The sequence below is a fragment of the Strix aluco genome, chromosome 11 (assembly GCF_031877795.1).
Source record: "Strix aluco isolate bStrAlu1 chromosome 11, bStrAlu1.hap1, whole genome shotgun sequence".
Taxonomy (NCBI): Eukaryota; Metazoa; Chordata; class Aves; order Strigiformes; family Strigidae; genus Strix; species Strix aluco.
Window position 1 is genome coordinate 2,387,929 of NC_133941.1, and position 14,405 is coordinate 2,402,333.

Here is a 14,405-nt window from a genome sequence, read left to right on the forward strand (position 1 = left end):
CTAGGGAAAAGCACTGAATAAATGTTTTGGTAAATTAAAACCACAAATGCCTTATCTATTGATTCACATACTACTGCCCATTGGTACGTAGCTACTGAAACAGAAAAATGTCAGTGAAATATATGCTAAATGATTCTAGCAACAAAGCAATTTTTTATTTGCATTATTGAGCTTAATAATTATAATTAGCACAACTAGCGCTTCTGTAGCTTTTGGCATTATTTCCAAAGCGATGTGCAAACAGTCTATTTAAAAAAACCCAACAACCTCAAACAAAAAACACCTGATAAAATGAGTATTTATAAGTTAATCTTAGAAACAGATTCCTATGCTTTGCTAAAATTACATTATAAAGCACTTTTTATATCCGAGGGTTGCACTAACAATTATTTTCCATATGCCAGTATCCTCTGTCTAGTCTTGCTTTTCAGTCCCATTGCCTGTAGCAGGAATTTAAATCAACCACATGAACAAGAAGATTTTTATGAGAAGGGTTTTAGATTACAGAAGTCAAGGTGTGCACCAAGAGGGCTGAACATCCAGCTGTTTGCTGCAAGTGCTCTGCATATTTCACAAAGTGTATTCAACTGAACGCTGCAGGTGTTTGACTGCCTCCGTACCCTTGCCCTGATGGGGTTTTCTCCAAAACTCACATCATCAGCAGGGGTTATGTTGTTCCAGGACATAGATGAGGCACCCCTGGAGAAAAAGATCCCATTAAGTTATGCAAAGTTCAGAGGGACATGAAATCTAAGCAGCCAGTCAAGGAGGCTTTTGGAAAAGTTACTTCAGGAACTGAAAAGGAGAGAGAAAACATTTGGGATATATTCAAACGGACTAAATTCTACCTCAGCCTCTGTGTCTCATCAACAGTGAAAGTCTGACACCTCCAAAGAATAAGATACTAATTGGGCAGCTGCAGAAACACAGCCAATAGGAAACACAAAGCACCAAGAACGTACATGGAAATTAGGCCAGATGAGTTTAGCTCAAAATACATAAAAACTGGAGGCTGTTCAGAGCAAAAAATGATGCTCTAAAATAGCCTTAAAACTAGTGCAAGCGGAAGAGAATATTTTCTGCTGTGTCTTATACCCGTGCAGATCAGGAATGGTCCCAGCAGCAGAATTGCATCAATTGAACTAATACCTCTCTAGACCCAGCTTGCTGCCTTTGTTGATTAAAGGATAACTTTAACAATGGTCTATCTGTTCTTTGTAAGAGAGATCATTACAATTATGCCTTTTCCCCTAGGACCCATAGCAAAGTCTACAAAAAGAGACTGGATTCAGAGAAACAAAAACCTAACCTTCAACAGTTTGACAGCCTAAAATTAAACACGACAGAGTTCCCTACAGCATGTCAGTGCTGTCCAACATTCATTCAGCCTTATCACAAGAAACCCACAGTGCTGAAGCAATTACTGGTAAGAGCTTTAGGGAGTAAAAATGTTGCTTGCGAACCAGCGATACTAAGATGAAAAACTATAGGTGTGGACAGGAACTGGAGATGTGTGTGGAACAAGAGACAAGGGCCGTGAGTTGCTTGTTATCTCAATATCATTTTGTCTTTGCTTTCCCATCAATGTGTGTGTAAGGAGGACTGTGTTTTACACAGCTTTCACACAAGCCAGGGATGAACATTTCCTTTTTGGGGTCAGAACACAAATATTTTCCAGTTTAGTGAAGCTTTTTGTTAGTTCTTACAGACATAAAAGGCTCAGTGGTTACGACCCAGGAAGCCCCTAGGTCCATCACTGCTGTAAAACCTACTGCATCAGTTACTGGCAGGTCCCAACTGATCGATTTGTTTATGGTTTACCTTGGGCTAGGGTCAAAGATGCCACCTCCACATACAGAGTCAACATCTAAAAGTCTCTCTTCCAAACCTGGAACGGAAACCCAGCCTGTGCTGTCAGGTAAGGTCATGATGCTTTGGCAGCTATTTGTTGTTAGGTCAAAGGAGAGGCCTGTATTCAGACCCTTCTGCCCACGCTCATATGAGATGGGTAGAATAGCTCCAGACTTACAAAAAAATCCCTGGCTGAAATCCTGAGCGGATCAGCAGATATGGTCAAGTGACATAAACAATACAGAGGTCTCAGTTATATCACTGGCTTCTTACAAGCCCTATCCAGCTCCCTGCTCTTGATGCAGCATTGTTAGACATCTGCAGCTGTGAGCACAGCTGCCCCGCATCAGGCGTGATGTGACAGATCAGAGTCCTTTTGCACTGTGTCCTGATATTCTGCCTCACATCTTCTACATCCTCATTCATTTTTTGCAGAAAGCCCAGAAGAGGATGAAGAAAACCCGATGAAAAACCCATTTACAATTCCTCCAGATATCAATATTTTCTCAATAATGGACAAAGAAATCAAAAATGCTGAGGCGGTATGTATACATGCTTTAGGCCAACCCATATAATACCAAAATTTAGTGCATGAGAGAGATAACAGCTGCCAAATTCAGCTGAGATTCCCCCAGATCAGCTTCAAGTCCACTGAAGTTCATGCTGAGAGATTAACTTCAAGAGCAGATCTGAGCACAGGCTTGCTGGTTGCTAGTGCAAAATCTGGATGTTGTCACTTTGTTTACCTACTTCAAGGTAGATTTACCACTCATTCCTGTTCCTGGAGAAGATACCTGCCAGTGCTGTTAGCATCAATTTCTACATAAAGCTCTGGTGCAAGATCTCTTGCTTTCCACTTCAACAGGCTTGGCTTTCTGCTTGGGAAGCTGTATTCCAAAGTTCGATGGGACCTTCTTCTGAACTGTCAACGAAATGAATGTCTAAGAAGGAGGACAACAGGGTTTCATGCACTAGGTTTCTCTCCATAAGATAGGGAATTGCAGCTCCTCAGACCAGAGAGCTGGGTCTCAGGAATGTCTCTTTCCTTCTTATTTCTGTAGTGGACTTCCCTTAGGGCATGCAATCCAAAGGGGGTGGGAAGTCATGGAGAGGTCACCACATCTCTGAGAGGTCTGGTTGTTGCATGTGGTTGCAGAAGCCAGGCAGTAGTGTGGAAGCAAGTCTTTGTTTCTAGATTGCAAAGGGAGAGCTGCAAACAAGCTTAAGCAAGCCTCCTCACCTCACACTGATGACTGATATAGTCTGGTTTTTGCTTAGGTTGAAGGTATATAAGTACGGGGAAGGGCTTAGGAAGAAGTGCACTAAGAATGTCTGCTGAGTGAGCCTAACCCAAGCCCAAACTGTGCAGACATCAATGAATTACACTTCAGCCCATGTGAAAGCACTGAGGATGAACAACCTTTTATCCTCCAGAAAGCTCTTCAGTGGGTTTGAATAGATCATCTCAATCTGAACTTGAAGGTTTACATGCCTTTATGAAAGTTGGAATGAGTCAGTATTGAGCTTGGTCTGTCCTGTTGTTCCCTTTTACTGGGGAACTTGAAGGATGAATCTCTGAAAACTTCCATTCACTCCCAGGAATAATCCAGGAAGGAAAAATGAGGACACTGAGTAGGTACAAGCTGGCACAGCTGGTGGCTTGGTGCAGAATACAAATCAACAAACTAATGAGAACAAATGCTAAGAAATGAAGTGTTTTGGTTGCCTCAGGAGAGAATATCACTGGGATTAGTCAGATAAGCCAGGCAAACATGCATCAGCAGGGTATCAGTAGCCTGCAAATTTCTAGACTGTGAATAATCACTCATGTCTTTAAAAACCACAGCAAACAAAGCACATAATCAAACAGTCCACATAACTGACTTCTCATAGGAACGTGAAAGGATGAAGACCATGAAAATCCATGAGAAAATGACTTACTCCACTAAAATAAAAGCAAAGCAAAAAGGGGTGAGGAAAGCTCTGCAAAAGGAGGAACAAGAGGAGGCCAGAAAAGAGGCAACAAATGAAGAGAGACTGAAAACTCTTCAGGAGAGTCTTTCATGGAAGATAGCCGTTAAAAAAGGTAAGGAACAGTTACTATCTTTGTAGTGGTGCTGCTCAGCTGGGTAACAGCCTAAAGCAAAAATCAAAGAGGGGATGGGAGTAGCAGTTAGCTCTAGCTGACTTCAGTGAGCTCTTGCAGACACAACAGTTATATGCTGCATCTTGCCAACCTCTATGTGGCCAGGCCATCTCTATCTCATGTATTTACCTACGGAGTGCGTCCTCCCCACCGCAGCAGCCTGGGTTCCACCATCCCCTGTGGCCTTCACAGTAGCTGAAAGCTCTTGGAATCAGTTGGAAGTCAGCTGAGAGTTTGCAGGACCTTGTCTCACAGGGACTTTTCTACTAAGCTGAACTAAGGTTGGGTTTTAGTGAATGTGGGCCTTAATTTCTGCCTCTGACATGAGCAGTAGCTTTGCCATTAATGTCTAGAGGACATTGACCTTTGTAAGGACCAGATTCTCCACTCCATTCTACCTGGTTTTACTCCATGAAAGGCCATGTGAAACTGAACCTAAACAAGGTCAAAACTTTAATAAAATAATCAGTATTGCTGGCTCCAATGCCAACCACATCTGTGCTCACAGCAGTCTACATATTCACTGTGTTTTGCCTTGGCTATACTTCTCCCCTCTAGTCTGATCAACTTTATAATCTAATTTCAGATTACCCATTAGAAAAGGAGACCTTCCGTGACTACATAAATGACAGAAGAGAGATATTTTTACTTGAGGTATTTGGCTTTAAGAATGTTACTTTCTGTTCATTTAATTATTCTTCCCTGTGTGACTTTGTTTTGGTTTTGTTGGTTTTTTCCCCTGAGATCCATTGCCTAGAGATCATACCAAGGAGGCACACGCCAGACCTCATGAACCGATTGTCCAGGTCCTGTGTTAAAGGCACTCTTAGTCTATAGCCCACAGATCTCCAGTCAAGACAGACAGGAACATAGGTCATTCACACCCTCCAGTAGCAGCCATGCAACTATTTCATTTGTGAGATGCTCAGATATACTGACCTTTTGGCTCCTGCTGTCCTATACATAAATTATAGCTGGGAGCCATTCTGAACTCAAAATAAGGGAGCTGTGCTCGAAAATATCCCCATTATTCACCTCTATTATTGTGCTGTAACACAAATGAATCAATCTTTGTCAGCCAGGAGTTAATGCAGTGCTGGAACTTCTGGATTCTGTCCTTAATTTCACTGTTTATTTGCTATGTTACTTCTGAAATATATTCTGGCCTCTATGTACCTCGTTTGCACTAAGACACATACCTGGTTTGAAATCCTTACCCTCTCCGCCAACAACTGTAAGGTAATAAGGTAACCAAGAACAAAACTAAACCAACAAACCTTTAAAATCAACCAGCCAATGTGACCATGTTGCCTTTTGGGTTCATTTCAGTATGCCATGGCAGTAAAGCGAGATGAGATGCAAAGGATGGAGAACGTAGTAAGGGAGGAGGAAAGAAAACTGGAAAAAGCCGAATACTGCCTGGAGAAGGATGCTGCCATGTTTGATGAGTTCCTGAAGGAGAACCATAAAAACTGTGTTCAAGCCCTGAAAATGTAATGGAAGCTGAGGGAACCACCCATGTGCTCTTTTGTGCTGAACACGGGAGATCTTTTGCTTGACCTCCCTGCAGGGTTTTGGCTGGCAAATGCTCTGTGTCTGAGTTTGCCCAGAGTTACGGTCCTGGTGGCACTTTCTCCTCACACATTCAGTGAAAGAGAGGAAGGACAACAATAGCTGGGGAATCCCCTCACTGCAGAAGTCCTGCAATGCAGGACCCTGCTGCCGACCCCACCACTTCTATCCTTCTCACGACACCCTTATGAGAGGGAGATAGTTCTGCTCAACACCTCACAGCAGCAACAGTCCCTTAAGTCAGGCAAGTTGAGCACTTTGGCCCATTACAGGTACCACAAGGGCAGAGCAGCAACTGATGCTCAGTAGCAGCCAAATTAAGGACACCTTAACCTGGAAGCGTCGCTAGGACCCCGTACTCTCTTTGGCAAGACAAGCAGAGCCTTCAGAGAGGAGCCAAGCATCACCTGGGACACATCTATAAGAGATTTCTAGTGCTCCCCCCACATCTTTTTCTGTTTTATATGCACCTCAATTCACTACTCACTGCTAAATTGTTTTATGGCTTATGTTTATGCATTCTTCCCTAGTGCTGAAAAAGAAACCGCAGCAAAGACAAAGAAAACAACAGAGATCCAGGCAATCACTTCCCAAATAGAGAACCTCCAAAGGTAACAGTTGCACACTATTCCTGCCTAGCCTTTAACAGCCCATACAGTTCTATACCCTCACACCCTCGGGGAAAAAGAGAACCGGGGGAAAATATTTCCAGAAATGTTCAATTTTAAGAGTCAAAATGTTTCAGCTTTTGTTTTCCAGATGCTGGCTGTGTTTCTAAAACAACTCAACTAGTTTTTTAATGGCATTTTTTAAAAGTATAAATATTCCAAACCCAAAATTAAATACCTCATCTCAGATTAAAAAACAAACAAAACTAAGTAATGCATTTTAATGGTGACCTGGGGAAAGACAAAAAGAAAAAATAAATTATAATTCTCATTATGAGTTGAGCTGGCAAGATATCTCATTTATTTTCAAGTAAAAAATCCCAAATTAGCAAGCCAGTGCCATAGCAAGGGTCTGGCCACAGAGCTGTGACCAGACAGCTTCCACATGAGGAACCAGAGAGCACACAGGGCAGGTTCCCATTTGTCTTTGCATGTCCATGAAGACATGTGCCCTCTTGTCCCTTCTCTGGGTGAAGCCGAATAGCAAGAGTTAGAAAGGACCTGTTCAAACAGGGGCTTTACTCCCTGTTAACAAACTTTTTCCACTTCTCTCAACCCAGTGATATATCCAGATTCAAGAATACTCTGAAGGAGTACAAGATGTACCGGGACTTCCTCTATCAACTATCTCCAAAAGAGTGGCAGGAGAAACATGGAAAAAAGCACACAAAGGGAAAGGATTTGAAAACAGCACCCAAAGCCAATGAAGCAAACGCCTCACCTCCCAGCACTGCAGAGCAGGGTGAGTGCCAGGGAAGAGCTGCCCCCTCCTCCCTGGGAGAGCCCCATGCTCTAAGTGTCCCTCTCGTCTCCAGGCCAGGGTCTGACAGCTGGGAGAACCCCTGCCAGTCCCTACGGTACCAGTGATACAGGTGTGCCAAGTTCCCTGCTGTCTTCAGAAAGTTTGGACTTCAGGACATTACATGAGATCAGGCCACAGCTCAAAAACTTCCTGAAGCCTCTATCAGCAAGAAGACTGTAAGTACAAGACAATGCAAGCTTAAGTACTTAAGTACAATGCAGATTTAAGTACAGTAGAGAGCACTCAACTGACTGGGAGTCAGTATGGAGGAAAACTACTCCTCATCTTCACTGTGAGCATGCTGAGATCTGGGTCTTACTGGAACAAATCAGAACACCAGTAGAAAGCCATCAGGTGTGCACGTCAGTACCTATATATCTACTCCAATAGAGCTTCATCCTCAAATCCTCTGCTGAGAGCCTTGCCCAAAGAATTTGGGCCTTGAGGTATCACAGACCTTGGGCATTTGTCCTGCAGCAAAGCTGCTCTGTGGTCTATTTGAGATACTGGTTCCCACCGTTGGTCACAGCTGCCAGGCAAATCGGTGCCTGTTGTTTTGTCATTAATGATGGTTCGAGGTCCCTGCAGACCCACAATACTTTCAGTAAGAGCGTTCAGACAGCAGGCGCTGGGGTGCAGGCTGAGTAACACTGCTGTAACGCAGGCAGGGCCAGCCTGAGAAGAGGAGGGGCAGGTGGGAGTGTGGAAGAAGTATGACCAGCCTCAGCTTCTTGAGGCAAAACAAGCAGGTGCCTCGAAAAGCAAAGCGTGAGTGGCTGGTGAGTCTCCTTAGGGAAAAAAAAATGGCTGTCAACAAAGTTTGAAGTCAGTCATTGCTTGCAGGGCCATTTTTTCTGCCTTCACGCCCAAGCAGGGCTGCTGTGTGCCACCCCTCATGAAGCCACCGCAATCACTGGGCTGCTGCCACGTGGCAGGAACAATGCCGACACAAGTGGGGCTGGCACCAAAATGACGCAAATGGAAGGTTTTTCACCCCATCCGTGGCCCAGGGTGACAGCTGCAAGTGAAGGTGACAATCAGGCACTGCTGCCAACATCAGTCGGGCAGTTCTTGCTTTGCTCTTGAGCTGGCTTGTCCCTGGGACTGAGCAGGGAAGAAAGAGGCGGTGCTGCTGGTTAACGGTAGTGGGATGTGCAGAGGAAGAAGCACACAACAACCTTCCCCCAGGCAGGTAAAAACTGCAGACTCCCACGGTGGCTACACGGCATTGTTTTGGAGCAGTACCACAAGGCTTTCTCTACGCTTGCTGTGCTGCTGCCTGAGCTTTTATAAAACCTCTGCCTTCTCCTTGCTAAGAGCCAAAGCCTCCCACCGAGTTTAAAGGCGTTTGGATCAATACCCTCAGGGCAGGCTCATGCTGGCCAGCAGAGCCCAGAGCAGCTTGTGGACAGACGTAGCTCCCACACTGCAGGTTTGTGTGATCCCTAACTCCTACGCATCCCCAAATAGCTCACAGACACAGGGGGGCCAAATGTGTGAATGTGCAAAGGGCTGTTCAGGAGCAAACAGCAGCAGCAAACAACAACAGTGTTCATAGTTCACTAACACGGTCTCCTCTGAGCTATCATTTCTCTAAGGCCTGATACACAAAATGCTTTTTCAGGAGTTCACTGGAGGATGCAGAAAGCGAAACCTGCTCGGACGAAGATGAGGTCAGAAGTCTTGTGCCGAAATATTTACACTTTCTGTTTGTCCTGTGTCATTTATTGACGTTATTAATTTCTCTCACTTTCTAATCATTCATTATGGTATCAAGGACTTACTGTAGCCACTAACTATAAATGTGTGTTTATACATCCATAAATGTTCATATTGTAGCAACACATTTTGTAAATACCTTAGTTTAGCTTTCCTTCTCCACTCCCCCAAAACCTACCATCACCTCAAACCTTGTCATCCCCCAATAAGATATGACATCATATAATGGGAGATTTTAAAATTAGTGAATTTATTGTTTTATGTCTGTAATGAAAGTTTTCCCACTCACAGATGTTTGCACCACTTTTTACTCCCCAAAATGCAACTTGCTTGGGGGTTGAGCTACTGAGGCAGCATAAAACTACACACATGGCAGGAAGGTGGGAGACAGTGAACAGTCAGGGACCTCTGCACATGGGAGAGCATTTGAACAGCCAGGGCTGGTGCAGACCAACTTCCACGTAGTTCAGTGGAAAAGAAGCTATAGGAGGACAAAACCTCATCACATGTGTTTTCCACTCCAGGAGCCTGAGTTGTATTTTACTGATCCTCAACAATTGCTGTCAATTTTCATGGAGATAGAGGAAGAGAACTTGTCCTTCATCCAGCGTTCCCAGGAGATCGAGGAAAGTTTGGATAAGGTCCAACACACTTTCATCACCACACATGAAAGCACGTAAGTGTGATCCTGCAAATGATGGGAAGGGGTCTCTGTGCCCCAACTTTCAAATATAAGTGACCCCTTCTTGCCCCCACTAGCACCTCGCCATCAGGCTGCGTGCTGCAGACCACACGTAATGCTCTTCACACAGCAAATATTGAAGAGTCTTTCTCATACTTTAGAGCCCACCTCTAGCCCATCCAACTCACCATCTTTTGAGGTCCCAGGAAAGTGTCCCGTCTATGTTATTTAGGAGATAGGACTCGAGCTTGGGACTAGTTCTTTAGTTCTCAATGCACAGGCTGGGGATCTGATGCATTTAGCATCCTGGAGTGAACATAAAGCAGAAGTATTGTTTAATTCTCATAAAGAAAGATCAAAGGAAGAAACAAGGCATGTCCTGGAGTGATCCAGATCAGCACCTATTCTGACTCAATGCAAACCCTTCCTAGAGGAAGCCAGCAGGGAACCCAAGTGCAATTGCAGTATAGTATCTCAATGGCAGGTAGACACACATCATCCCATTTGAAGTGTGGGTTATCCCTGTGTGAAAGTTTTTAAAGGTAATCTACTTCCCCCATTGACTTCTTAAAAAAATCTTGAATGTTTACCTATGCTACTTCTCCCTTCCCCACACCAGCACAGTAACTGTTATTCCAGAAAAATCACAAGTTCCATCTGCTCTCAGAGCTGTGGGTGCAAGCTCCCCAGAAATGGCGTGAAGTGTTACCTCCATCTGCCGGCAACAGGAGGGATGGTCCCAGGCTGGAAAGCAGCAGAGGAGTCATCTGTTTCAGAAATGCCCTTTCAAAATACCTCTTTTTTTCTTCTGGCCTAGGGAAAAGAAGTTAGCAGAGCTGAAACAGCAGGTAGTCACCCTCAAATCCTCCATCGCCAAGGAAGAACAGAGAGTATCAGATCTGAAACTCAAAGTTCACCTCTTTTCCTCTGCAGAATCTGAAGCTGATGACCAGGTACATCCTGAGATCAAGGCACGGGGGGTCAGCATGCACGTGAGCGGTTCCTCTCCACCACCCATATCCATTCTGGGAAAAAAGCAGACAGGGGGTTGAGCTGGGGAGGGATCAGTACTATTTCTCAGCAGCAGAGTTGTAGCAAGAGCAGGTTTTGGCACTGCTGAGGCAGGAAACTGGGGCAAATGTGTCTGCTCCATGCAGCTGCTACAAGGTGGGAGTATAGGGCTCATGGAGGCAACCAGGCAGCTGCGACCTGTCCCAGGTCACAGCAAAGCTGGGAAGGTGAGACCAGCAGCAGAATGGCTCAATACAGCCATCTGTCCAGACACCAGGAAACAAGAATTGAGTCTTGTAGAGGGAATTAAAGTCTATTTGCTTTTGAAGTGACGTTGTGGTTGTACTGGGCAGAACCCAGCTGTGCTTCTCACCATATCTCCTCTCATCTCTAGGACAAAATGCTCACAAGCCTGAACAAGAAGGTGCTGGAAGTCTATTGCCAATGCACTGGAGAAAATGAGGCAAACCTGGAGACAATGGAGATGCTAATGGTGATAGAAAAACAGCTCAACGATTTACTGGACAACCTGGAGAGAATCCCACCAGCAAAGATAGAACAGGCTGAGAAAGCCAAAAAAAAGGAACAGAGGATAAGGTAGGACAAGACCCTCTTCTAGAAATGGAGCCTCTATTTTTAAATGTTGACAGCTAAAAGCAAAGCCACTGAAAGAGCCAATTTTTCAGATCAACCCAGGAAACTGTAACAGCAATCTGAAAGCCCATGTGACCAATCCATTCCACTTTACTTCTGTAAGGATTTCACATTCATAGTACTTGCATCTCCCAATCAGCAAGCAGCAGCCCACATTAGAAAAGACCTGGAAGCCACATTAGAAAAGGGCAAAATCTGGAAGAATTAAAAAAAACAAAAAAACACCAAACTAAAAACGCACCAAAAAAACAAACCACAAACAAAACCAGATTCAATTATGAGAATCATCATTTTAAGAAGACAATTTGCAGTAACAATATTTAAACTGATGAAATAGAAAATTACTCCTCTGTAGTTAAGACTCTCAAAATCTGACATGCCCTTATATTTTGTCAGCAATGCCAGCTTTCAAATGTTTCTTCTACAAAACTCTTAACTTGTATTCTTAAATTAAATAGTAGCCAGTTAGCACAATAAATTTAGGTTCTGAGATAAGACACATTCCTTTTGGCTCGGTTACACACATGAAATTCCCTTCACAAATAGCAAAGATGCATCTGGACAGCTACTTGTATCTGGCCATCCTCAGGTGAACCAGATTCAGCAGAGGAAAAAAAAAAAAAAAAAAAGCCAGACCAGTGACATTTCCCTTCTACTTACTCTCTTTCTCTGCATCTTTCTTCACCTTTGTAGTAGAAAGTGTTTGATGCTTCTTCATGATGTTCTGTGAATGGTTTCGCACTCTTAACTTACAAAAGAAATAAGACATACATTTATTCTACTCTGGGGATGGAGGAGAATAATTCAGGAAGGAATTTGACTCCCCCCCCAAATAAAAATCAAAACCAACCAAACAATAAAAAAGCTTCAAAGAGCATTTAAAATTTTCCTGAAGATCACAAGGTTAAGAATTCGTTTCCTCTCCACCAATGTTCCATAGCTTGAGCCCATTTCTGTTCCAGCACTTCACTTCCACAGGGAATTGGAGCCAGTTCACAGTGTCAGCCCCTCCCAGTGCCTGTTTAGGCAACGTGTAGCTCCGTGGATGTACAACCCTCCTACATCTGCGTTAACAAACTCGGTTGCACTGGTGAGAACTCAAGACACAATAAGCACCGTTCACCCACAAAGCTGGTGAGCGTCCTGGTCAACTGTGGAGCACGTGTCACCCGCTGACGGTGGTACAGAGCATGTCTGTAACAGAGAGCAACCACCTGACATCTCCATTTGCAAAGCTTGACATGCTTTTTCCACCCCTCACTCCAGAAAGTAGGATCACCTGCAGCCAGTTTCCTTCTTACCCCCTTCACAGCAACAAACTCCAGCACCAGCTACACCCAACCCCCTGTGCTCCGGTGGTCTCACAGTTACACGTCAGACGTAATGTTAGATGCCGATGCTGTGTGTCAAAAGTGTATTTGGTGTAGCTGCACACTGCATTTTATTTGCTCTTTTCAAAAGGCTCAGAGAGGAAAAGCTGAGACAACAGAAGCAGCAGCAGGAGGAAAGATTGCAAAGGGCCCTGGAACGATCACAGGCACCTATAAAGAAAAGGGTAAGTGCAGAAATCCCTCGCTGTTGAGGGAACACCTCGCCTCAACAGCCCCTTCAGAGAAGCTGGGGGTACTTGAACATCAAGTGTTTAAGGGAAGAGTGTTACTGGGGGCCTCCCTAGCTGGGTGGGGACGGCACCCGGACTCAGGTGTAGCCCAATTTGCAGCACTAATGTAACTTATGCGACTGCTGGGAAGTCAGTTATGCTGCGAGTTATCCCAGCTCAGTGTCCTTCTGTTGTGACCACACAGCCCGCTCCATTACTTGCCAATTTTCTCAGGAAGTTCATTTCAATTTGGTTAACTTGGCAGCATTAAAAAAAAGCATGAAAATCAGCAAAGGAGGAAACGGGAAGCAGCAAGATACTCCTGGCAACGGCAGCAAGGCCCTAGGTCAGCTCAGCCATACATACCATCAAATACATACCTTTTTTGGGGTGTTCCACATTAAGCCAAACTGATCTCCAGCTCCTCAGGAGGCACAGCGTGGAGCTTCACGCCATGGCTCCTGCTGCACGTTTCATGGGTCAACACAACAGTGAGGACACCCCAGTTCAGAATCACAGAATCATTCAGGTTGGAAAAGACCCTTGGGATCATTGAGTCCAACCATCAGCCCTACTCTACAAAGTTCTCCCCTACACCACATCCCCCAACATCTCATCTAAACGACCCTTAAACACATCCAAGGATGGTGACTCCACCCCCTCCCCGGGCAGCCTATTCCACTGTCTGACTGTTCAGTCCCACACCAAGCTGGTGACAGCACAGGTGACAGAACAGGCACCGTGAGTCCCTGCCCCTTTACCCAAGATAAGAGGGTTCCACAGGCTCCCTCAGGTATTTCTTCAGACATCCAACTTCCCTTCCTCTCGAGACAGTACAAATAAGGCTTTAGTCAGAAACCAGTTGTAGGTGCAACGGTACGTTGTAGAAGCTGAAGCATGAGCACATGAAGCAGGAGCACTTCAGGTGCTTGCCACTCATTTTCTGATAGAAAAAAGCACTTAACAGACACAAGAAAACTGGCAGCAAGGGGCCACGGCCCCTCGCAGCACGAAGCAGCTTGAGCTGCGTGGTTCAGGCGCGCTACTCCAGCACAGCACTGATGCACACAACTCTTCTTCCTCTGCAGAGCAGAAGGAGGCTGATGTTTCGTTCTAACCCACCTGTCAGGAAGGCGGATAAGAAAAATCACAGCCAAGAACAAATGAATAAGGAGAAGGAAGAACAATTGTATTATTTCACTTGACAGCACAGCCTTAACCACCACACGCAGGGCTGATGCTGCTCTAGAAAAAGTTTTTCGTAGCTCTACATCCTGTTAGTCTTTGCTCAGTTGATGGCCTCACAGCTCCATGAAATTCCCTCCTTCTCCTACCCCAAGATCTGATCCCAGGGGAAGTTGCTGTGTCAGGCAATACCTTTTCCCCCCTTCTCTTGATCTTCTGCCTAAAAAAATAAATTAAATTCTCTCATTTTGCTTCTCAGGCTCCTGCTAGCGACAATGCTTTTCTCATTCAGTTTTTCACATGAATAACACTATCCCTACAAATCCGACTAGTGAGATGTATCACAGTCCTGGGTAACAATCTCTATTAAGGCACAACTAAGCCAGGCACCTGTCAGACATTTAGTATAATCACCCATCTGTTGAAGAACTATGAAAAATGAAGGCTACGCTTTAACCCAAAGGATGAGTTTCATTACAGACTCCACTACTGTGGAGAAGACACAAGCGAAGGAA

At 44.7% G+C, this 14,405-nt stretch overlaps 1 protein-coding gene across 1 annotated transcript; it reads left to right on the plus strand.

Moving 5' to 3' along the window:
• Positions 1–1,359: 1,359 nt before the first annotated feature.
• Positions 1,360–14,136, plus strand: CFAP100 (cilia and flagella associated protein 100). Its single transcript, XM_074835739.1, has 15 exons — positions 1,360–1,432; positions 1,832–1,918; positions 2,287–2,393; positions 3,745–3,937; positions 4,584–4,651; positions 5,327–5,490; positions 6,100–6,180; positions 6,798–7,052; positions 7,087–7,215; positions 8,664–8,712; positions 9,283–9,434; positions 10,258–10,393; positions 10,846–11,048; positions 12,567–12,660; positions 13,794–14,136. Exons 1-15 carry the CDS (start codon positions 1,360–1,362, stop codon positions 13,908–13,910), a joined length of 1,908 nt encoding a protein of 635 aa, XP_074691840.1. The 3' UTR covers positions 13,911–14,136.
• The last annotated feature ends 269 nt before the right edge of the window (positions 14,137–14,405 follow it).